The sequence below is a fragment of the Trichoderma asperellum genome, chromosome 5 (genome assembly GCF_020647865.1).
Source record: "Trichoderma asperellum chromosome 5, complete sequence".
Lineage (NCBI taxonomy): Eukaryota > Fungi > Ascomycota > Sordariomycetes > Hypocreales > Hypocreaceae > Trichoderma > Trichoderma asperellum.
This window is the reverse complement of record NC_089419.1, coordinates 3,300,699-3,321,190: the sequence shown is the minus strand read 5'-3', so window position 1 is coordinate 3,321,190 and position 20,492 is coordinate 3,300,699. Positions and strand designations below refer to the sequence as shown.

The following is a 20,492-nucleotide window of genomic DNA, read 5'->3' as shown; positions in this document are numbered from 1 at the left end:
ACATATATGTAATTTGTATTTCTCTTCTGGCTTCTTCGACTGTACCTTTTGCGACCTTGTTCTTTTCTTTGTTGTTTACTATTCAGTTTCTACCTTCGTATATAAAATTGTATAGCAGTATAATTTTATGTTAATTTCAGATAACTGACAGCATGGCATACTGGACGATTTTTTCAGAAGATGAAGTCTCGCCTTTAGATTACTAAATAACGGCATCTCATGACTTCAAGTTTCAAATGCATTTAGTTGGCGTAATCGCATAATAAACAGCAGCTTAGGTATTCTTATATAGATATCCATGAGCAACCTGCGAAAAGTCTAAAGACTACTCACTGAAGCTCCAAACCATTAAGCATCTTCCTTCTTTCCATACAACTTGACTGATACTTTAGGAAGATGCTGACCCATATCCCTCTCCAAAGGCCCATCCTGCTGCAAACCCATCTCAAAGAGAGTCTGAATTCGCTTTGTGGACTCGGGCCAGGTACAAGACTTAGAAAAGGTATTTAATGATGCTGTGAGGTCTGACAGGCGAGGCAACCCGGCACGATCATTAACGGCTTGCTTGGTTTCCAACAACGGCTTTCTATCAAACCCAGCTACTCGACGGGCAAAGCCGTCTACAAAAGCGGACAATTCCGCATCTTTAATAGCACGATTGATGTAGCCGTACTGGGCAGCAGTCGCAGCATCAAAGTCTTCACTACCCAGTAGAATCTCCAAAGCCCGCGAACGACCTACCACGATGGGGAGCCATTCGATACCGCCGCCACCGCAAGTAATGCCAGCGCCGACTTCTGGCTGGGAGATGATTGCCTTCTCGAGGCTGGCATAGCGAATATCGCACGCGAGAATGAATTCACTGCCAAGACCACGAGCGCGACCACGAACTTCAGCAATTGTAACTGCGGAAAGGCGAGCAAAGCGTAGTACAAAGCCGGGCCACTCAGATTCTGGAGAGGCCTCTGCACCCTCTGTGTTTTCGTTCCCTTCTCTAGCTAACAAGTCGTAATGGGCCATGAAGTAGTCTGGGGCGGAGCTGTCGAAAACGATGACCTTGACAGCTTGGTCATTTTCGAGCAACTCGACAAGCGTGCGCAATGCCTTGTAAGTTCGCGGCGTAAAGAGATTCAACGGCGGAGCGTTGAAAGTTGCTCTCCAGTAGGCTGGGCTGATCTTGGTGAGCTTCAGTACATCGTCAAACGACCAAGGTTCTGGAACGTAAGGCATAATGGCGATAACCAGAGGGTAGTTTGTTAAACCTTCTCAAACTGACTTGTAACTCTTACAGGTTTATTTTCATCGACGTCACTCGAGAATTACACTGCAGCTACAGCGCCTTCTTATATTTTTAAAGCATTACACGCCACTTACATGCAGTTTTGTTTCACAGACAGATGGTAATACAAAACGTCAGTAATACCCATATTACTGACGTTGACCCATATACGGACACGGTAATTTAGATTAGCACTTCGACATAATGTTAATCTCGTCTGCTGGATTCAAAGCCAAATGGCCTGTCACAGCGTAATACAATGATCGAATAAAGTTTCAACTAAATTGTAAATCAACATGTTGCGGCGTTTCGCGGCCTGAGTAATACTGGCTAGTGCTAACATCAATGCTGACAGCTATTTTCCAAATCGAATCTCATCCGCGGCTGGATCAAGGATCGTAATAGTCTTGTCAATCAAAAACTCATTTAAAGCATATTTGCCATTGTTTCTTCCCCAGCCACTGTCCTTGGTTCCGCCAAACGGAATATTCGGCTCGTCAAACTCTGTCAGATTACCAATGTGAACCTGCCCAGCCTCAATCTGCTTGGCGACCCGGATCGCAGCGAGAATATCGCGGCTGTGCACAGAAGCGTTGCGGCCATGTAGTGTGTCGTTGGCAAAAAGGACAGCCTCAGCCTCATCTTTGACAATGGTGAGAATTGCAGCAGGAGAGAATATCTCCTCGTGGAAGATTTCATCCGTGGGCTTTATATCTGTGACGATCGTTGGTGTCAGGTTAGATCCATCTGCATTGAGACTTCCATCGCCAATGACGAAATGAGCTCCTGCGGCGTGAGCCTTTTGCAAGAGATCATGGGCCCTCTTAGCCAGCCTCTTGCTGCCAGCATAACCTGCTCCGTCGGGGAATCGTGCCTTGAGAGCAATTTTCATCGCTTGAATGAGCTCATCTGCAAGCTCTTGAACCACTATAATGCGATCGGTGGACATGCAAATCTGCCCATGGTGTAAAAACGCACCATAAATGATCTTGTCGGCCGCGAGCTCAACGTCAGCATCTTTGAGGACGATAGCTGGGGCTTTCCCTCCGAGTTCCATCAAGACAGGCTTCAAATATCTGGACGCCGTCTGACAAATGATTCTTCCCACAGCAGCACTGCCTGTGAATGCAACCTTGCGGATCGCTCGATGAGCAATCAAAGCTTCCGTCGTTGCTGGACCATCTTCACGCGAGGCTTGAACTACGTTGATGAGGCCGTTAGGCATACCGGCCTCCTCAAATGCCTCGACGATGGTGTGATGTGTTCGTGGACACATTTCTGAAGCCTTTAGCACAACCGAGCACCCAGCAGCAATGGGAGCAGCTAAGAACTTCCACAAAGGATCATGCTGGCATTCCATGGTGTGATTGTGAGAACAACGCCAACTGGTTCTTTGTACACCAATGCAATTGCTCCAGGCTGCTCCAAAGGCGGGATTTCTCCTGTCGTAGCATCTGAGATGCTAGTTGCTATCTCCCGGATGAATCTAGTCAAAATGAATGCGTTTGCTCGGCCCCAAGCTATGGTGCTAGATGTCTCCTCTGCTTGCAGCTGAGCAAAACGCTCCACCCAAGAGTCAATCACATCAGCCACCCGAAGGAGCAGATCCCGACGTTCAACATAGGAAGTGTTCTTCCACTTCAGATATGCTCTGTGAGATGCATCGACCGCTTTGATGGCTATCTCAGGAGTTGCGCTTTGAGCGTAGTGGACGATTTTGTCTTGACCATTAGACTCAATTGGAATAAGACGAGTTGGATCTAGAGGCTCAGAGACACCATTGATTCGGATTGGAACGACTTGCTCGCCGTTGGGACCTGTGAGAAAAGGCATGGTGGGTGATATCGAAGATGTTCGTTTGAGGTATTGTTGTTATATTGGTATGAAAAGTCAAGGAATGATGAACTCTATCATGTCGAACGGAAGCATTGTTACTACAGGTCATTGATGGTATTTGTACCAATTTGGCTTCACATACTCGCCCTGACTACGTCAAAGCATATAGACCTCATCATACTACTTTGGGACCATTGCATCCACCTCTTACTGGGAAGTATCAAAGTCCGAAAATGGCACAAGTATTACTATCTAATTTCCTTGAAAAGAGCCAGTTCTGGATTTCCTTCTCAATGGCTATTCTTTCCGAGAGTCGCTAAGAAACTGTACACCGGCATCGGCGTTGTATGTTCACGCGAAGCAAGCGAGCTTACTCAATGAACGAACTGAGATGCCGTACATCAATGCCGAAATGTTTGTTACAGCTAATCCCAGAAATGTACCCCAAGCTCCATAACCATTGCACAATAAGTCATGGATCTAACCACTTCACATGTGCCCGCAGCTAGAGAAGCGAATCGAAACAGGTCAATTCAAATTCACGATAGCAACCACCATCTTAATTTGCATAACGGCAGTTGTACATTTCAATTTCCATATTTCGCAGCTTTTTAATAGCTAATGACTCATCGTAAAATCTTCATGCGTATATATGTATGGCATGCCATACCTGTTTGCTGCACGATATTGCAACATTAAAGCTTAGTTAGAGCCGCCTATTACTCCAAATCCTATTGCTAACACTCCTATGTTCAATCCTAACTTCATGATCCACATCGGAGTTTACGATGGGCGCTGAGCATCCACTTTCGGCTTTCCATCCTTTTCGGAGGATCGATATATCCGACACATGGCAAACCCGATATTTTGGATATGTCAGCTACTATCATCTTCTTCTGTCTTGTGTTGCAGGCTGGCTGCCTCGTTATAATAATGAAATTATTGCTGCCTCCTTTCGATCGGGCTCCGCTAAACATCCGGCCAATCTGCTACTAATGCCTCAAATCCTTACCAACCAGCTCCATTGATAATGATTACAAGATGCTTATATCTTGGCGGCATATTGATAATGAAGTATCATGGGGATGGAAGAGGAGAATTGCGCTCATAAGATGTCAAGATGTGAAACTAAACGTTTGCGTGTATGAAGTAGACTCCGCTAGTTTATGTAGAAATTTTCTTCCCATGCGGTTTTGAAAAAGAGATGCTTACAGCGGAGAAATGCAATTTTGATCAGCTAATACCTTTGTTAGCATCCATGTGATTCTATTCCGTATGACCCAGCTTTGGACAACAAGAATGTCAGCGGCCGCCTCGTCCCTGCCTCATCCAAGGTTCTAACACGATGCATCAAATTTGACTACTAGTCAGCAATCGTACACTCCAATGTCTGGAACGCACAAAAGATTTCACGAAAAGAATAATTCACACATGGCAAAGAGAAGGGAGCTGGACTTCAAGGAGACTCAGCTCAGAACAGTTGACATTCACGTTGGCCAAAGAAAATGATTGAACAAATACTCCAATTACTAACTAAAACGCTGGTCCTCATGGGCCCAGATATCCATATTCCCCAAAAGAAGCCAAAGGAGCGAAAGGAACCAAGGCTTTACCTTGTTCGCTTTGTGTTAACCCAAGCATGTACCTTCCAATATCCAGAATTCCAAATTGCTACCTCCGTTTTTTTTTCCCTTTTCTCCTTTAACCAAAGCCCATAATAGTCTATAAGAAATAGGAAATAAAAGAGAGACAGAGCAATAAAGCAACCAAAATAAAGCACGAAAGAAACCAAAATAGAGAAAAGAGTAAGAAAGAAAGTTGAGAAAAGCACCAAGAGTAGAAAGACATATTGTGTTGGCTTGGCTGCTTGATCGTTGCAATTTGCCAAGTGACTCCATCGTCAGTCACCGCAATACCAGCAGCCTGCTCCCGCATATCCCTCTGCTCCTCCGCATCGTTCTTAAGAGTCGAGTCATGACATTCTTGAGACTCTCCTAGAACTCCATCATGACATCTTTATCAAGTTCGTTCTCTCCGTCCATCATCATGGCTTCTTCCCCTTCCTCATCTTGTTCCTCCTCCTCCTCTGTAGAGCCAAGGTCAAAGCCTCCGTCTCCCCATTCAGCTGCGTGAGAAAGGTAGTCAGCCTCGGTGAATGGGCCTTCGAGTGAGCACTCCAAGTCCATGCCAGGGAGATTCGCGTCCACAGCGTCTGTGGTAGGGAAGAAAAACTCGTAGGCGGTAGCGTCGACTGCGAGCTCAGCTTCAGGTAGTTCATCCACATCTGAATCGCTTTCAGCCTCGTAAACTTCCATATCAACATTGTAGGTGCCATCAGGACCACCCAACATCTCAACATCGAAAAGAATGTGTGGGGCTTCATCATCGCTCTCCGAGTAGCGATGGGGCAGAGGCTGAGGATCGCCCCCACTGAACATGGCATAGCGCTCGTCAACGGCTTCTCCATGTTCGTTCTTGTCATCGCTGTAAAAGAAGGAGCTACTATCCCAGGTGTCTGATGAAGCGGTTGACGAATCGTCCTTGAACAGAGCGGCAGTGTTGTCTTCCGGGGCTGTCGACTTGGCTTTGGCTTTGGCTTTGTTGCGTACTAAAGCGGCTCCAAAAGTAAGAGCGTCTCGCTCAGCCGAATCCTCCCAGTCATCCTTCACAGGCTCAACCTCGAGAGGAATTGCCATATCGACGGCCGATTGATCCCACTCGGGTAAAAGCCCGTCTCCTATCCTGATGTCTGCGAGGCCAAGGCCTAGTAGTCGTGCCTCTTCAAGCTTTGCATTGCATGTGTCTCTGAGCTTCTCTCGAAGGCAGCTGTCGACGAAAAGCGAGGCGTCGAGATTGAGCAGCCTTTTTTGGATTTGAATATGGTAGCTTTCTTCGGCTTTGCCATCGCACATGTCAACCCAGGCTGGGTAACAATCATCTCCAAAGTATAAATCATCCAGGGGGACTCTCTCTTTAACTGCCCTCTTCAAACGAGCGTTGGACTGTTGTTGGATATACTGGGCGACATCGGACGCAATCAGGTTTGGTCGCTTGCGCCCGAACAGCGCGGAAGTCTTAAAAGAGCTCATGTTTGTGGTGATATAAGATGTGAGCGAGCGAGTGTGTATAGCGAGCGTGTATGATGAAGGTCACGTGTGTATTTGAGAGCAAGTAAATAACGAAAAGAAAGGGGAGGAAGAGCAAATTATATAGGCTCAGCTCACCTCCACTGGAGGCGTCGGTTGCCATGGAGAAAAGTTAGAAACGCCTGAAAGATTATAATGAGAATAAGGGAGCCTCGGGAAGGCAAAAGTGTGAGAGCATAGAGTAACTTTATGGCAAGCAAAACACCAAATGATAAAAAGAGGAGAGTTTGTCGTCAGTTGGCAGAACTGCTGTGTATGCAAGTAGACAATTGCCAACGGTTCGTATGGTCAATGTAGAGATTCTTCGCTCCGGGTTCACCTTTGCTGCAGAGATACATTCACTCTGCTACTTCTACTTTCTCTACTACCTCTATCACCTCTACTATTATTAATTTTGGGTTTCCTTCCCCTGTTTACCCAGAGATACACTTTAGTCCTACCTCAGCCATGCTCTCGCTTTTAACTTCTCCAGCAGCTCACAATATCCGGAAGTGTACCAACAGCCCAATTACTCCCAAGCGCATGTCCTGAAACGCCGAGAGGAAATAGGAGCTAGAACAGGAGGAGGAATCATTGTCGTCCTCATCCAAACAGATTTCAAAGCATGCCTCTAATGAGGATTCGAGGCACGAGAGGAGGTTTTGATGATCCTGGCCGCCTGTGTTCTCTGCAAAGTCTTCGGCGTCAAGACGTGGCAAAACCCAATCATCAGCTACTCTAAAACTCGCGATGACTATTGCTACGTTGCGAAGTAATCGAGTGATCGGTGGCGTAGAGCTGCGATATGTAGGCAAAGTTAATGCAGCAGGTACACGAAATCATGAGCACTTGTCCATGCAAATAAATGTAATTTCCATGATATATATAGTTTACCGTTGTTTCCATGAAATATATAGTTTACCGAAGAATATATTCCTAAAAGTTAAGAAAAGGTCCAAAATTAGACTCCGTGAGGTGAATATAAAGTCGGCTCTCTACCCCTACTCCTACTGGATTCCCCCTTCAAATCAATACAAACTCTATACAACATTTACACCTTACTCCAAATTCACTCCAAAATGCCTTCCAACAGTGAAGATACAGCCCAGCTCTCCGGCACAACATGTTCGGCTAGCGACGCATGAGGAGACTCCCAAGCTAGCACAGACACATCCAACATCGCTTCTCCTTCTCCTCCTTCTCATCCGAGTTCTGTCAGTGCCCCAAACTATGGCACTTTTGATCCTCAGCTTCACAACCAGGATCATCAACACCTCCTCTCGTGCCTCGAATCCTCATTAGAGGCATGCTTCGAGATCTGTTTGGATGAGGACGACAATGATTCCTCCTCCTCTTCTAGCTCCTATTTCCTCTCGGCGCAACAAAGCGAAGGCTCATCAACATCGTACCCACCTTCGCTCTCTTCAGAAGACTCTTTTGCGGAAACAGGCTCCTTCCGCTTTGAAGACCAATCAAGCGATTCTGAAGCCACACTAGAGGGGAGAAGGCCGGGAAAGGACTTTGGATATAGAAGTCACGAGCCAATGCAATATCCGGGAAATGGAGGGTCCTGAGCAATCACGCCATGTTTGTTTCACGCCATGTTTGTTTCACGCCATGTTTGTTTCACGCCATGTTTTGAGTTTTTTAATTCCGTGATGGTAAACAAAAAACGTTATATTCGATAGCTGTAGCGTACCAGACAGCCCTTCGACAATGCTCATATTTAGCATTTAGTGTAATAAACTGAGTTCAAAATCTAGACCCAACCTGCGCCATGTATGTGTATGTGTCCCATTATACCATAGAAACCAAACTAGGTAGCCATTAACTTTTGAATCTACGTCCATCATCAGGTCAGCACGCGAGCCTATTCCCGAGGGTCTGGATAACTTACGTGCAATATGTCGTATCTCCATGTAAAACAAATCACTGAATCTCAACATCCTCGCCCTCTTGCGCCGCCTTTTCCTCAACAACCGGAGCATCTATCCTCATATTAGCCTCTTTTCTCGCCCCATTCCATCATTTCATGGCGCTAAATCTTCAAATCGTCATGTCCAAACGTACCTTTCATCTCTGCCTCTCCCTCGGCCTCCATCTGTCTCTTGAGCGCATAACCCATCTTCTTCTCCAGCTTCCTCGCCTTCTTGGCGCTAACTTGAGCCCTCGGTCCGCTTGTCGGCAGCAGACCAGGTCTTGCGCCTCTCGTCTTGTCCGCCTTGGTGATCTTGCTTCGGTTGGCTGGGTCGGCGCGCTTCTGGTTCGCTTTCTTGGCTTTGGCAGCACGGGCGGCGAGCCTGTTCTTTGAGGGGCGATTGGGGTTCTTGACGGAAGGCATTGTGATTTTAATGTGGAGCTATGCTGATATATGGCCGAAACAAACGTTGTATTCGTTTATTGTGTAGTTTCGTAGAAAGTTCTTGGAGGTTTGGAAGTGCTACCAAAGAAAAAAAGTTGTGCCCCACCTGAAAAAACAGCCACCTGCCTAGCTTTTTTTGGCCGGACCCTGGAATATACAGGTACGAAAGTACTTCGTCCCTGGATGCGATACGCTGATCAGAATTGTTGATCACGAAATCTAGCTCGCAGCCGAGGACAAAATCTACTGGTAAATTTGCTACACTCAATACCATTATATCATTACATGAGGTTACTTTTCTAGCCGTAACAATAGCCCCAGACCTTAATCATTGCTTTACCTCCCAGTAGTATACAGACGTTATGCATAGGCAGACTCCAAAACACACTTACACCTTATGTAAACAAATTATTCCAAAATATGCTTTTCTCTTTGGCGTTAGTTTCAACTATCACATGAAGCTTATGACTGAGTTGCAGCGGATCGCTTCGGGATGTGGCTCCCTTCCCCTGCTAGCATTCCCTGTCTCTCATCGTCCTCGTCATCGGATGTTAAGCCCTCAAGCTCGAACTCCTCTGCCGCCCGGATTTGGCCGTCTTCCACCGCTCGTCCGTTTAAGTGGGTATGGCCATTGGCGAATCCTTTAGTATTTAACGGCGGGTTGGAAAGGCGATCGTGTAGGTGGATGAGCATGTTGACGAATAAAAACATTAAAAATGCGAGAGAGTATAGAATTAGGATATAAGAAATGACATCCATGCTGGAGCCGTCGAGGAGGGCCATCTGTTGCTCAGTTGCACCTTGGAAGAGGAAACCGGCGGCGTACAAGAGCTATGAGAGATTAGAAATGGCGTCGTATGGTGTGGTAACTGCAATATGTACTTACAAAAACAGGGATAAACTGGAAGCTGTTCCACGAACGGCCATCGTCAGCCAGAGACTGAGCATCCTTCAGAACAAACGCAATTTCAATGATGCGTGTAAGACCGGCAGCCATCAAAGTATAGCCAAACATGGTATGTGTCATGGCGCTGACCATCAGCTCTTGAGGGTGCGCGGACATGCCCCAGCCGGTAATGAAGATGACGAATCCCGGGATAAAGTTGCGCTTCGGGTTGCCGTCGCGATCTCGGCTCAGCCAGATACCGGCCAAACCGGCACACCACCAGATGACACCCATTGTAGTGTGTTGCCAATCATTCTTGACCCAGGCGGTACCCCAGCGATGCTCCGTGAATGTATTGATACAGCCCCAGATGGCAATAATGGAGCTGTCGTAAAACTCTTGAGATCGGCCTGTGCGGCGAACCCAAGCCTGTCCGGCAAGGAGGATAATAGTCAAAATGATGCCGTAAGCGATAAATGCGCCACCCATGATGAAATGAGCTGCGCATTGGCCGACGTGGTCGCCCTGGCAGAAGCCGAGGGTCGTGATGCCTCCAAAAATCATCTGCACCCAGGCCAGAAGAGGCATTGCTTTTCCAATAATGGAGTGGAAGGGTCGGACAAACTTGCGAATCACGCCCAGGACGCCCTTCTCCCAGTGGAGCTTCAGATATAGGCCTAGAACCACCTGGCCGACAAGCAGGAGCTGCAGGATGTTTGCGAATATCGAGTGCACATTGTTTTCGACAAACTCGCGTCCCTTGTGCGCATGACCGAGAAAGAAACCGACAACGGCGAGAACAGAGCCGAGGACTTGCGTGGGAACATGCCATCGTGACTTGGTAATCTATGGACATGTCAGATCAGATCAAACACTTTGCTTCCAGAGAAGTGGCTGGCAGCAGAGTCGTGAAGTCTTACACCAAAGACCATGCCGATTGGGAAAATGATGCCATAGGCGAGCATCTGGATTAGGATGTGGACCCAGAGGATTTTGTCCTGTACTTGATGTTAATTCCGTCTAAGTTCTCTTTGGATTTTGTATTTCCGGTATTGTCCATGGGCAACTCACGATGGGATCAAATGATATCGCTTCTCCCTCGGGGATGTGACTTTCGCCGCCGTGGTGGTCGTGAGCATGCACAAGCGCCCCGAAGGATGCGATCGACAGCAGCAGGGCCATGGCCGCTGGCCGTGATGGCTGCATCATCTTGATATGAATAAACAAAAGAAGATGAAAAGAAAGAGAAGAAAAAAGCGATTCTCTTCTCTCACCTCTTACAGTCCGACTGCACTATGCTTCGACGTCCTTGCAATCGCAGCGAGTGGACGCCAGAAACCTCGGCCAGGTGTTTACCAGAGATCGAAACATTTGGTCGAGCGGCTTGATCGGAGATGAAAAGCCACCAAATTCATGGGGACGCGCAGGGAGGCCTGGCACCGACGTTGTTCCGGACGAACCAAGAGACTTGCAATGCACTATTGCGCACGCACTAAAACAAAGTACCTCCGTTACGAACTGGTGGCAGAGCCAAGGCGAGACCCAGCGGCCGGGATGCGTCCCCGCAAAAAGAATCGCCGCAGCTCCATTGGGCGAGGCATGAGAGATACTGCATGCAGCATGTAGTACCAGCAGCAAAAGACGCGGCAAATCCTATGTGCCAAGCGCGGCTATTATGGTATTCACGTCCAAGATAGGTACTGCTTACTATTTACTACCTACTATGCTAGAACAAATACTGCTCCTAGATCTTAGTTCTAGAGTCGGGATCGTATCACAACTGTGCCGCCGAAGTAAGGGAATCTGGTTTCCTCCACATGGTGTCAGCCAGCGGTGCGCTCCATAGTTCGACATGGATAATATTTATCGCTCCACCCATCGAAAGAGCCCAATGCAGCGCGATAAGTGCTTGGTAGTGACCAATAAATGCTATAAATGTAGAGGCGTGGGCACGGGGAGAGCCACGCTTGCCATGCTAGAACGCCAAGCCCCGAGGTAGCCTATTCGATTGCCATTGCCATCCAGCAGCTGTAAAGTGAGATGCCGGAATGTAGCACGGAATGGGCGGTGCACCTTGCCAAAATCCAGTCCCTTTAATTCGGGAAGCCGTCGTCAAATCGACCTGGAGAGAGCGTTCAACTTGGACACCAAATCAAGCATTCGCTAGGCGGCAGTGGCTCTCTTAGCTGCTTCCTATTCCTTGTGCTTAGAGGCGGGAGCAAAACGAGCCTATGATGACGCTATGACACGGGAGCGAATGCCTGAGAGGGGCAGCTCTTAATCACCAAAACGACAAACTATCGCTGCCAAAGAAAAATGCTGGATCAAACAGCCGCACTCATCCAGCTTGTCTCAAAATAAATTTGAAGTCGTTTTGCCCTACACCCAGTTGATCGAGACAATTCTGTCGCCGCCATACGACTCCTCCACTAATTCATCTCGGCCACCATGATTCCTCCATGGAGCCTTTCCGCCGCGTTTCGCCTTGTCTTGATCTTATTGGCTGCCTCATTGAGTGGCGCCATTGCCAGTAATCCCTGGACTCATGACCAAGAAGTCATTGCGGGTGGTCAACAACGCATGAAAGCCTGTGTCTTCGGATCTCCCAAAACGTATGATCAGTGGACGATTCACTACCACGAGGTGAAGCCTTCATCCCAGTTTCCGGGCCAATTGATTCTCGATCCAGCTTGGGTAGCGCGCCATCAAACCGTGGGCGATACCGATGTAAGAGCCGCCTCATTCATGATTCTAAAGGAAATGCCATCATCTAACATACCCAGCGTTTCACCTTGGGTACCACGTGGGTCCCATGGGCCGAGAATAGGTGCCAGTATAGCTGCAACGCGAGGAAAAACTGTGTTTCTTTTGCCGGATACCAGGGTAAGATTTTTAAATCAATTCTGTTCATTTCGCCATTCCAAAATTTAACTCTCCTCCTCCAGCTAAAGACTCAACGCCTAATTCAGGTGGGTTTTCCTGCCACTTCTTTGACGCCCTGTAAGTGCCAATGCTATCCATAAATGCTAGGGTTCGTCCTTAAACTGACGCCCAATATTAGCATCCAACCCGAGAATATTATACCACGACCACGCGATGGTCCTGATCAAATTACACATGCCTATAACAGGCTCTGTGATAAGGAAGCGGGTATCTGAGGAGAAGGCGTGAATCGTTGCGGCATCAGGTAAAGAGTATTACCAACAGTGGTTCTCTACTAGCTATCACCTGCAAAATCGTGTTAGTAGTGTCGCATCTGTGGACATATGGGATTGACATGCCGTAAGGTGTATATACCCAAGTACTCTAAATGTATATTCGTTAAAGCGCGTCGTATCATTCGTCACTCCTTCTTGATATTGCCTTCATCTTTTTCAAGGATCTCCCGAGTCCTTTTCCACAGCTCTAGCTCCATATCTCGCTCTACTTTGGTGCCCCGGCTATTCAGCCATCCAACATCGAGGTTCCCGATGGCCCCAACTCCATTAGGCTTCAGAGACGGCTTGGTGCCAGGGTTGGGGCCTTGACGAGGTGCGCCGGAAGAAAGGTTGACGATGCCCGCTTCCTCCAGTGCGAGAATCTGCCGCTTCATTCGCACATCAATGCTGTGGAGCGTGCTCAGAAAAGTGTCTGTTGCTTGTCGAAATGTCTCCTTTTGCGCTGCCGAGTCTACTGATGCCGAAGGGCCGCTGTCGTCGGACGAGTCTGGTGTTGTGAGGGCGCCAAGCGCAGCGGCAGTGTGATTCATAAGCTGTACCATAGATTTGTCGATAGCATTGAGCTGAGCGATATTTTCCTCCAAGGTGAAGGGGGCTTGGGGCTGAGCGGCGTCTTCTCTCTCATCCCCCATAACGATATCCTCTGGTGAAGCCATGGCTGTGGGATTGAGCGAACAGGCTCGGTTGGATGAAATTGGGCAGAGCTGCGCGATCCCTTGCGAGGATCCTCGGGGGTAAAAATGCCGTATGTGGTGGTATTTTGAATTGGAATGAGCTCTATGTAGTTGCAAGTTCAAACTTTGATGAAGACCATAGAAGGTAGTGTGGTATGAACATGAAGCTTGAGGTGCGCTTTGAAAGAGAGTGCTGTTAAGTCGCTGTGGGTCAGCCCAACGCGCCGATAAGATGTCGCGAATCGTCTGGTAACCCATATCACAAACCTTCCACAAACTGTAACTCCTGCGTTTGCAACAAAGGCGATAATGCCTTGGATTATTCGAAATAATGCTATATCTATCACATTCATGAGAAATTCTATGCAAACAAATGGGTCATGCCCTCCGTTTGCTGCAGCTGAGCAGCATCTGAGAGAGGCGCCGCTTAAACATCGGCTATCCCGCTCCCACCAGCGATTCGCGATTTCTCCCCGTCACCTAAACTCTAATGCTTTCACATTAAGCCCAACAATCTAATCATCACAGAAAGTGCCTTTTTGGTCGTCTGCAGAGTCCAATTTATCACCAAAATCCACGTAAACGACATACCAGGCGGAATTCGCGATCTTGGCGTGTCTCATTGAGCGCCTGTCCAGAGAAACCCCAATCAACATACCGCCACACGATCAAGAACGTGAGAATCAGGCATAGCTCATCTCACTTGGACGTGCTGCCACAATTTGCGCTTCGCTCCACCTCGCGCTTTTCAAGGATCTGATATGATACTGTCACCTTGAGACTGGGTATTTCTGAAGGCACACCAAACCGTCTTCATTTCTGTCTATATAACAGCGGCGTCTGCTCTCTCTTCTCACGATGGCAGCTCAAGTACCAGCCCAGGGAGCTGGTGCGGCCAACTCGTATGGAGGACAACCAGCAACGTCGCCAGCTGGCCCGCCTGCCGCAACCACCACAACCGGCACGACTGGAGGGGCAATGTCAAATCAGAATCTTAACCAGATTGTACGTGGTGCTTTATCAAGCGTCAAGCCTTTGCTCTTTTCGAGGTCTCAAGGCCATCTTGGCACGAGACGAACATATCTTCACTCTCCATCTAATATCAGTGTTCATCTTATTTGTGTTGAGGTGCCTGTAGCCCTCCATTTGTCGCCAGTACCTTCACCGCTTCTGGCTATATGATGATGCCACATCATGGCACACCACTCACTGTCCTCTAAGACTTGGTCAGAATCTTTCTGGCTAGCACAAGCTTTCCAAGATGGCTGCTGCGTTCATTTTCCGTTACCCCTGAACCCCCATCCCCTCATCTCCGTCTTTTATTTCTTCGGCCTATTATTTGTGTTTCTGGAATGTCCAAGACATCTTGGCTAACGATATCTTACTAGGTCACGGACTACCTTCTCAAAAGGGGGTTCAATAGGACAGAAGAAGTTTTCCGACAAGAGTCAAAACATCTTGGCAATGACGGTAAACCAGTTCAACAACTAGCAAACTTGGGTCCCAAAAAGTATTCCAGAGCGTTCCGATTATTAAGGGATTGGGTTGAAAATAATCTTGAAATCTACAAAGTCAGTAATGCTCCCGACCAGCGGCCCATTGCCACCTACTAAAAACATTGTATACAGTTTGAGCTATCCAAACTTCTCTGGCCTACATTCGTATATTCCTTCATCGAGCTAGTCGGAAATGGGTACACGGAAGAGGGTAAACTATTTCTGAGAGACATCGGCCAACATTTTCAAGCATCACACGCTGATGATCTAAAAATATTCGCAACAATTACACTCCCCCAGCATGTAAACGAGAACCCTGTTACCAAATTGTACAAGGAAAACAAGTATCGCATTCCCTTGAATCAACATGCGACTGGCGACCTTTTTAACTTTCTTGAGCGAGAGTCTGATCACGGCGGCTCTGTTATCCGACAGCTTCTTGTCTCGTATTGTCAAGTCGATTCAACTGCTCGTGGACCGATTACCCCCTTCAGCTTTGAGGCGGTTTTTAGAAAGTCCAAGAGTCTAGAAATCGAAGAGATCGACGCCAGAGAAGGCATTCCTGGAGTCAACATCGGATTGTCTAACAAGGATATTTTGGATCCGGCAGCGCCCCTTAGCCTCGGCCCTCTACCAATGGATGCAGATCTCCGCGACGACGTCCGCGCTGAAATCGAAGACGAGGAGCGGCGAGTTCCGCCACCCCCCGGTGGGGCTAGCCTGATAGAAGAACTTGATCGGAAGATTAAGAGGGAAGAGAGTGCAGATGCTCCAAACAGATCAGACCTACCTCTGCCGCCGTCTCGACCACGTGATATCATGCTTGAGATGCAAAAGCTGCGAGAGAACAGGGACAGATTCAAGATCGAAGGGCGAACAGGCGGCGTCGGTGTCCCCGTAAGCGCTTGCATGTTTACGTTCCACAACACCTTTGGAAGGTAAGTAACTTTGCTCTCCAAGCATCTAAGAAAGGCGCATAGACTAACCATGAGATAGCGTTTCATGCATGGAATTTTCTGATGATGGACAACTAGCAGCTGTTGGTACCAGTGAATCCTACATCCGCGTTTGGTCCCTCGACGGCAAAGCCCTCCCCAGCTCAAATGCTCACGAAAAGGGCACTAAGTTCAACAGCCGAAAACTTATTGGACACTTTGGGCCCGTATACGATATTTCGTTTTCAGACTCAGCCTCGGGACCCCCTCAAAAACTCTTTGGCGATGAAGGTCGACAAAATGTAGCCATTGATGGGCGACCAAAATTACTGCTGTCATGTTCAGGAGACGGACAAATACGGCTCTGGTCCTTGGAATCCTGGACCTGCTTATGTGTGTACAAGTCACACGATGGGCCTGTCTATAGGGCGCAATGGAGCCCTCACGGACATTACTTCTTGACCGGTGGCTATGACAAGGTTGTTCGAGTTTGGATGCAGGATCACGCGTCACCCCAGCGGCTTCTTGTCGGCCACGATACCGCCATCTCGGCCATTGTATGGCACCCCAACGGTATGTACGTCTTTTCAGCCTCAGATGAGACGGACAAGTCAATCCGCATGTGGTCAGTAACTACTGGTGCCTGCGTAAGAGTATTCACGGGCCACACAGAGTACATAAGCGCTCTAGAATGTGCTCCCAACGGTAAGATCTTGGCCAGTGCAGATATTGCCGGCAACATTTTCTTCTGGGATCTGGTCAAGGGAACCCGCATCAAGCGTTCTCGTGGGCACGGGAAAGGAGGTATCTGGTCGCTCAGTTTTAGCGTTGAATCCAACGTTCTCGCATCCGGCGGCCAAGATGGCACTGTTCGATTGTGGGACGTCGAATCGCCGGCGGATCCTCATAAAGCAGCTCAACAAGCCGGTCTCGAGGCTGCAACTGCGGGCACAGATATAGCTATCAACGGTCCCAACGGTGAGGCATCACGGATCAACGCGGGAGCCTCGGGTCAGTCCGCTGCTACAGGTGCGACCACCGGCACCAAGAAGAAGAGCAAGGAAGTGATGATAACTCCCGATCAAATCTCGGCTTTCCCAACAAAGAAGACGCCCGTGACCAAAGTCAAATTCACTCGAATGAATCTCGTTATAGCTGGCGGATGCTACGACCCTGACCGATAGATCCGCGAGGGGTTTAGGGGTTTCATCGATTTGACCGCGACGAGTGAAGCAAATAGCCAGCAAATGGATAATCAAGCATACAGCTCTGATTAGGGGAATAATAAAATGTATCACGGAAACTAAGCACTTACAAATGGATATAGGACTATTGGAAGGGGCGATTTAATGCGTGCTATGAGGACAGACTTGGAATTGGTGTTTGAATTTCTTGGTTTTGTTTGTTATAGGGAATAACGATAGAATGAGAATCTAATATCTATTATTTCTTTCCTTCTCATGCATAATAATATCCATATATTAGCATTCATATTGCTCTGTGAGCTCTTTTTCAATTCGGCGGCACCAGGGCACAAAATAGGGACTGATGTTGCAGAGTACATACTGGGTAGGTGCTGAATGCAGCAAATGAATACCTCGAGGCTGAGGCCTTTGCTGAAGTGCTGGTGGGGGAGCTCACTAGCAGGCAGCTGGTGGCAGCCTCGTACAGGTACGCAACCGCTGACGTTGAACAGGCGCTAGCCGGGCACCGGTAGTCCCCAATCGCTCTACGCCACTCTGCGTCGAGCAAGCTGCTCTGTCCTTCTTCGCAGCTCCACGCCAGCGTCCAATTCCTCAACTCGCTCCGCCAAAACCTGGCCCGTCGCACCCGTAGTGACAAATCCCCGCATCGCAATGGACGTCGAAGAATCGCCATGGGCTGATTCCAGCCAGACCCCCCCTGAGCCGCCTGCCGAGAGCGAGCCCGTTGCTTCCCCGCCAGCGACATCACAGGCCTCGACCTCGTCAGCGCCTCGACCCTCGCGCGCTCCTCGCCGCATCGTCGCCCAGCCTACTAAGCTAGAAGCTGTCGACGATCCCCTCGGCCCTCTGAGCGCTGGACCAGCCCAGGATGCCGCTGCGCTGGATGCCCCGCCGGTGCCGCCTCAGAAGGAGCAGATGGTGATCAGGACGACGATGGCGCCGCTTCAGCAACAGCAGGCGGCGAGAAGGATTGCCGACCCTCACCATGTTGACGACGATGACGACTTGGACGGCCCGAGAGGCCCGAGAGTACCACCTCCGGTAGATGCTGCGAGACCGAGTAGTATACGGAGCAACACGCAGCCGAGCGTGAGCGTGGAGGAGGCATCGAAGCCAACGTTCTATATCACGGTTGGAGATCCAGTGAAGATTGGAGATTTAACGAGCTCTCATATTGTGTACTCTGTGAGAACCAAGGTCAGTAATCCCTGGTCTCTCCTTTAACGGGCGAAGAATCGCCTCAGCTAAAATAAACTCTTCTTTATCAGACCACTTCCAGAGCATACAAGCAGCCCGAATTTGAAGTCAAGCGTCGATACCGAGACTTCTTATGGCTCTATAATACCTTGCATGGAAACAACCCCGGATATGTGGTGCCGCCACCTCCTGAGAAGCAGGCTGTTGGCCGTTTCGACAGCAACTTTGTCGAAAGCAGAAGAGCTGCGCTGGAGAAGATGCTCAACAAGACTGCAGCGCACCCTGTTCTTCAGCATGACGCTGATCTAAAGCTGTTCTTGGAGAGTGAGGCGTTTAATGTTGACATTAAACACAAAGAAAGACGAGAGCCACTGCCCACTGAGAGTAAGGGAGTATTGGGATCCTTGGGCATCAACGTCGGAGGAGGAAGCAAATTTGTGGAGCAAGACGATTGGTTCCATGATCGCAAAGTGTACCTTGACGCCTTAGAGAATCAGCTAAAGGGTCTGCTGAAGGCAATGGATGCCATGGTTAGCCAGAGAAAGATGATGGCAGAGGCTGCGGCTGATTTTTCTGCCTCTCTCCATGCGCTGTCTACTGTTGAGCTTTCGCCCTCACTCTCTGGTCCCCTGGACGCCCTCTCTGACCTCCAGCTTACCATCCGCGATGTGTATGATCGCCAGGCCCAACAGGACGTCCTAACGTTTGGAATCATCATTGATGAGTACATTCGTCTCATCGGGTCAATCAAGCAGGCATTCAGCCAGCGCCAAAAGGGCTTCTACGCCTGGCATTCAGCTGAGTCGGAGCTCCAGAAGAAGAAGACTACACAAGACAAGCTGCTTCGACAGGGTAAGAGCCAGCAAGACCGACTCAACCAGATGAATGCCGAGGTGCAGGAATCGGAGAGAAAGGTTCATCAAGCGCGGCTGCTGTTTGAGGACATGGGCCGCTCCATGAGGGCTGAGCTGGATCGGTTCGAGAAGGAGAAGGTGGAGGATTTCAAGAGCGGTGTCGAGACGTTCCTCGAGGGCGCTGTTGAAGCACAGAAGGAAGTAAGTGAATGATATTTGTTCTACAACGTGTTTTTTCCAAGATTTTGCTAACAAGCGTGTAGTTGATTGAGAAGTGGGAGACATTCCTAATGCAGCTAGATGCTCAAGATGATGAATCTGCTTTCTACAGGCCACCCGTCTATCAGACGAAGCCTCCCGGCAACACCGCCATTGATCGTGCCCGGGCTACTATAGATGAGGATTCGGACTAAGAGCTAGTTTGATATTGTAATAGTCTATCCCCAGGAGTGTACTACGATTATGAGAGAAATGGTCAAATTAAGCGGGGGGTAGAAAGCGGGAGGGAGGAAGCGGGAGTGCGCTACTATTCATATTCGTTTCAAAATTCGGAGATGCATCCCTTTTTTGTTATATCATTGCAGGCCGCCAGGCTCAAAGTGCTGTACATATTTGAACAGAGTCGATTCTCTAATCCAATGCGGTTTCTCTCCTCCGTCTATTGCCTTTCCATATCTCTCCATTTTTGTGAAGTTGTCTGCGCCTAGCCTTTTCCATCTGCCATTCGTACAAAATATATAATACATCTTTTCTCCTTTCTTTCCCCTCATATCATAACACATTCATTACTTTCTTCGCGTGGGGGCCTTCTTCGGACCTGAATCTTTCAATGCGCTCGTATCCTGCGGCGAGTATTCCGCCAGCAGATCCTCAAAGTTCAATCCAGCATCCTCCTCGGCAGCTTTGGCCGCCGCCTGCTCCTTCGCCGCCGCCGCAGCAGCAGCAGCAGCCTCATCGCCCTTTGCCTCGCCCTCTACAGCCTGCGCGGCAGCATCGTACGCCCTTCCGAATCTCTCTCTGAAGGCAGCCAGCTTACCGGCCTCGTCGAGCTCGACGTTTCGCAAGCTCTTCTCGCTGGGCTGCCACAGGAGCGTGTTGCGCGTGTCCTTGGCGGCGCGGTACAGCGGCAGCGGGGAGGTTGTCCGGGCGGTGTAGGTGGATCCGTCGGAGAGCTGGATGAGCTGCGTGAAGGTGTAGGGCCTTCTTGGTCGGGGGATGAAGGTCGCGTGTCGGGTTTGCGTGCGGAGGCAGCTGCTGTGGGCTGAGAAGCTTGAGGTTGTGGACGATGGGCGGAGGGGAGAGGAGGAGAGGAGGCCGGCGGCGGCGGGGGTGGGGATTTTCCCCATTTTGGCGGTTTTGATTCTTTGTGCTTGTGTTTTGTTTGTTTGATTTAGAGTATAGTGTCGTTCAATTGAGGAGAATTGG

The 20,492-nt window shown here is 49.0% G+C and overlaps 10 protein-coding genes across 10 annotated transcripts; 3 read left to right on the top strand and 7 right to left on the bottom strand.

Annotated features, from left to right (window-relative positions):
- Positions 1-348: 348 nt before the first annotated feature.
- On the bottom strand, positions 349-1,230 carry TrAFT101_009223 (uncharacterized protein; the record flags this gene model as incomplete). Its single annotated transcript, XM_024906273.2, has 1 exon — positions 349-1,230. The coding sequence occupies one exon, from the start codon at positions 1,228-1,230 to the stop codon at positions 349-351; it is 882 nt and encodes a 293-aa protein (XP_024755605.2).
- Positions 1,231-1,634: 404 nt separating this feature from the next.
- On the bottom strand, positions 1,635-3,112 carry TrAFT101_009222 (uncharacterized protein; the record flags this gene model as incomplete). The annotated part of the gene is made up of 2 exons (XM_066128583.1): positions 1,635-2,557; positions 2,611-3,112. The coding sequence occupies 2 exons, from the start codon at positions 3,110-3,112 to the stop codon at positions 1,635-1,637; spliced, it is 1,425 nt and encodes a 474-aa protein (XP_065984703.1).
- Positions 3,113-5,109: 1,997 nt separating this feature from the next.
- On the bottom strand, positions 5,110-6,204 carry TrAFT101_009221 (uncharacterized protein; the record flags this gene model as incomplete). Its single annotated transcript, XM_066128582.1, has 1 exon — positions 5,110-6,204. One exon carries the CDS (start codon positions 6,202-6,204, stop codon positions 5,110-5,112), a length of 1,095 nt encoding a protein of 364 aa, XP_065984702.1.
- Positions 6,205-8,169: 1,965 nt separating this feature from the next.
- On the bottom strand, positions 8,170-8,581 carry TrAFT101_009220 (uncharacterized protein; the record flags this gene model as incomplete). The annotated part of the gene is made up of 2 exons (XM_024901328.1): positions 8,170-8,228; positions 8,311-8,581. 2 exons carry the CDS (start codon positions 8,579-8,581, stop codon positions 8,170-8,172), a joined length of 330 nt encoding a protein of 109 aa, XP_024755609.1.
- A 483-nt stretch (positions 8,582-9,064) lies between these two features.
- Positions 9,065-10,697, bottom strand: TrAFT101_009219 (uncharacterized protein; the record flags this gene model as incomplete). The annotated part of the gene is made up of 4 exons (XM_024901311.2): positions 9,065-9,433; positions 9,489-10,334; positions 10,409-10,486; positions 10,560-10,697. 4 exons carry the CDS (start codon positions 10,695-10,697, stop codon positions 9,065-9,067), a joined length of 1,431 nt encoding a protein of 476 aa, XP_024755610.2.
- Positions 10,698-11,171: 474 nt separating this feature from the next.
- Positions 11,172-13,540, bottom strand: TrAFT101_009217 (uncharacterized protein). The gene is made up of 2 exons (XM_024908982.2): positions 12,770-13,540; positions 11,172-12,716 (listed from the first exon to the last, which is right to left on the bottom strand). Exon 1 carries the CDS (start codon positions 13,360-13,362, stop codon positions 12,832-12,834), a length of 531 nt encoding a protein of 176 aa, XP_024755612.1. The 5' UTR covers positions 13,363-13,540; the 3' UTR covers positions 11,172-12,716; positions 12,770-12,831.
- On the top strand, positions 11,485-12,821 carry TrAFT101_009218 (uncharacterized protein). Its single transcript, XM_024908981.2, has 4 exons — positions 11,485-12,215; positions 12,272-12,371; positions 12,434-12,488; positions 12,550-12,821. The coding sequence occupies exons 1-4, from the start codon at positions 11,937-11,939 to the stop codon at positions 12,644-12,646; spliced, it is 531 nt and encodes a 176-aa protein (XP_024755611.1). The 5' UTR covers positions 11,485-11,936; the 3' UTR covers positions 12,647-12,821.
- A 319-nt stretch (positions 13,541-13,859) lies between the features above and the next one.
- TrAFT101_009216 (uncharacterized protein) lies at positions 13,860-17,265 on the top strand. Its single transcript, XM_024902834.2, has 4 exons — positions 13,860-14,385; positions 14,769-14,951; positions 15,009-15,814; positions 15,873-17,265. Exons 1-4 carry the CDS (start codon positions 14,239-14,241, stop codon positions 16,993-16,995), a joined length of 2,259 nt encoding a protein of 752 aa, XP_024755613.1. The 5' UTR covers positions 13,860-14,238; the 3' UTR covers positions 16,996-17,265.
- A 285-nt stretch (positions 17,266-17,550) lies between these two features.
- Positions 17,551-19,725, top strand: TrAFT101_009215 (uncharacterized protein). Its single transcript, XM_024901300.2, has 3 exons — positions 17,551-18,213; positions 18,285-19,268; positions 19,331-19,725. The coding sequence occupies exons 1-3, from the start codon at positions 17,668-17,670 to the stop codon at positions 19,478-19,480; spliced, it is 1,680 nt and encodes a 559-aa protein (XP_024755614.1). The 5' UTR covers positions 17,551-17,667; the 3' UTR covers positions 19,481-19,725.
- Positions 19,726-19,852: 127 nt separating this feature from the next.
- TrAFT101_009214 (uncharacterized protein) lies at positions 19,853-20,413 on the bottom strand (the record flags this gene model as incomplete). The annotated part of the gene is made up of 1 exon (XM_066128581.1): positions 19,853-20,413. The coding sequence occupies one exon, from the start codon at positions 20,411-20,413 to the stop codon at positions 19,853-19,855; it is 561 nt and encodes a 186-aa protein (XP_065984701.1).
- Between the last annotated feature and the right edge of the window lie 79 nt (positions 20,414-20,492).

Bases quoted from the DNA above. Each gene is read 5' to 3' on its own strand.
- TrAFT101_009215 (XM_024901300.2), top strand. From the start codon at position 17,668: ATGGACGTCGAAGAATCGCCATGGGCTGATTCCAGCCAGACCCCCCCT. The intron at 18,214-18,284 runs GTCAGTAATCCC...CTTCTTTATCAG, and splicing joins TGTACTCTGTGAGAACCAAG to ACCACTTCCAGAGCATACAA. The intron at 19,269-19,330 runs GTAAGTGAATGA...ACAAGCGTGTAG, and splicing joins CTGTTGAAGCACAGAAGGAA to TTGATTGAGAAGTGGGAGAC.
- TrAFT101_009218 (XM_024908981.2), top strand. From the start codon at position 11,937: ATGATTCCTCCATGGAGCCTTTCCGCCGCGTTTCGCCTTGTCTTGATC. The intron at 12,216-12,271 runs GTAAGAGCCGCC...TAACATACCCAG, and splicing joins AAACCGTGGGCGATACCGAT to CGTTTCACCTTGGGTACCAC. The intron at 12,372-12,433 runs GTAAGATTTTTA...CTCCTCCTCCAG, and splicing joins TTCTTTTGCCGGATACCAGG to CTAAAGACTCAACGCCTAAT.
- TrAFT101_009217 (XM_024908982.2), bottom strand. From the start codon at position 13,362: ATGGCTTCACCAGAGGATATCGTTATGGGGGATGAGAGAGAAGACGCC.
- TrAFT101_009216 (XM_024902834.2), top strand. From the start codon at position 14,239: ATGGCAGCTCAAGTACCAGCCCAGGGAGCTGGTGCGGCCAACTCGTAT. The intron at 14,386-14,768 runs GTACGTGGTGCT...ATATCTTACTAG, and splicing joins ATCAGAATCTTAACCAGATT to GTCACGGACTACCTTCTCAA. The intron at 14,952-15,008 runs GTCAGTAATGCT...CATTGTATACAG, and splicing joins ATAATCTTGAAATCTACAAA to TTTGAGCTATCCAAACTTCT.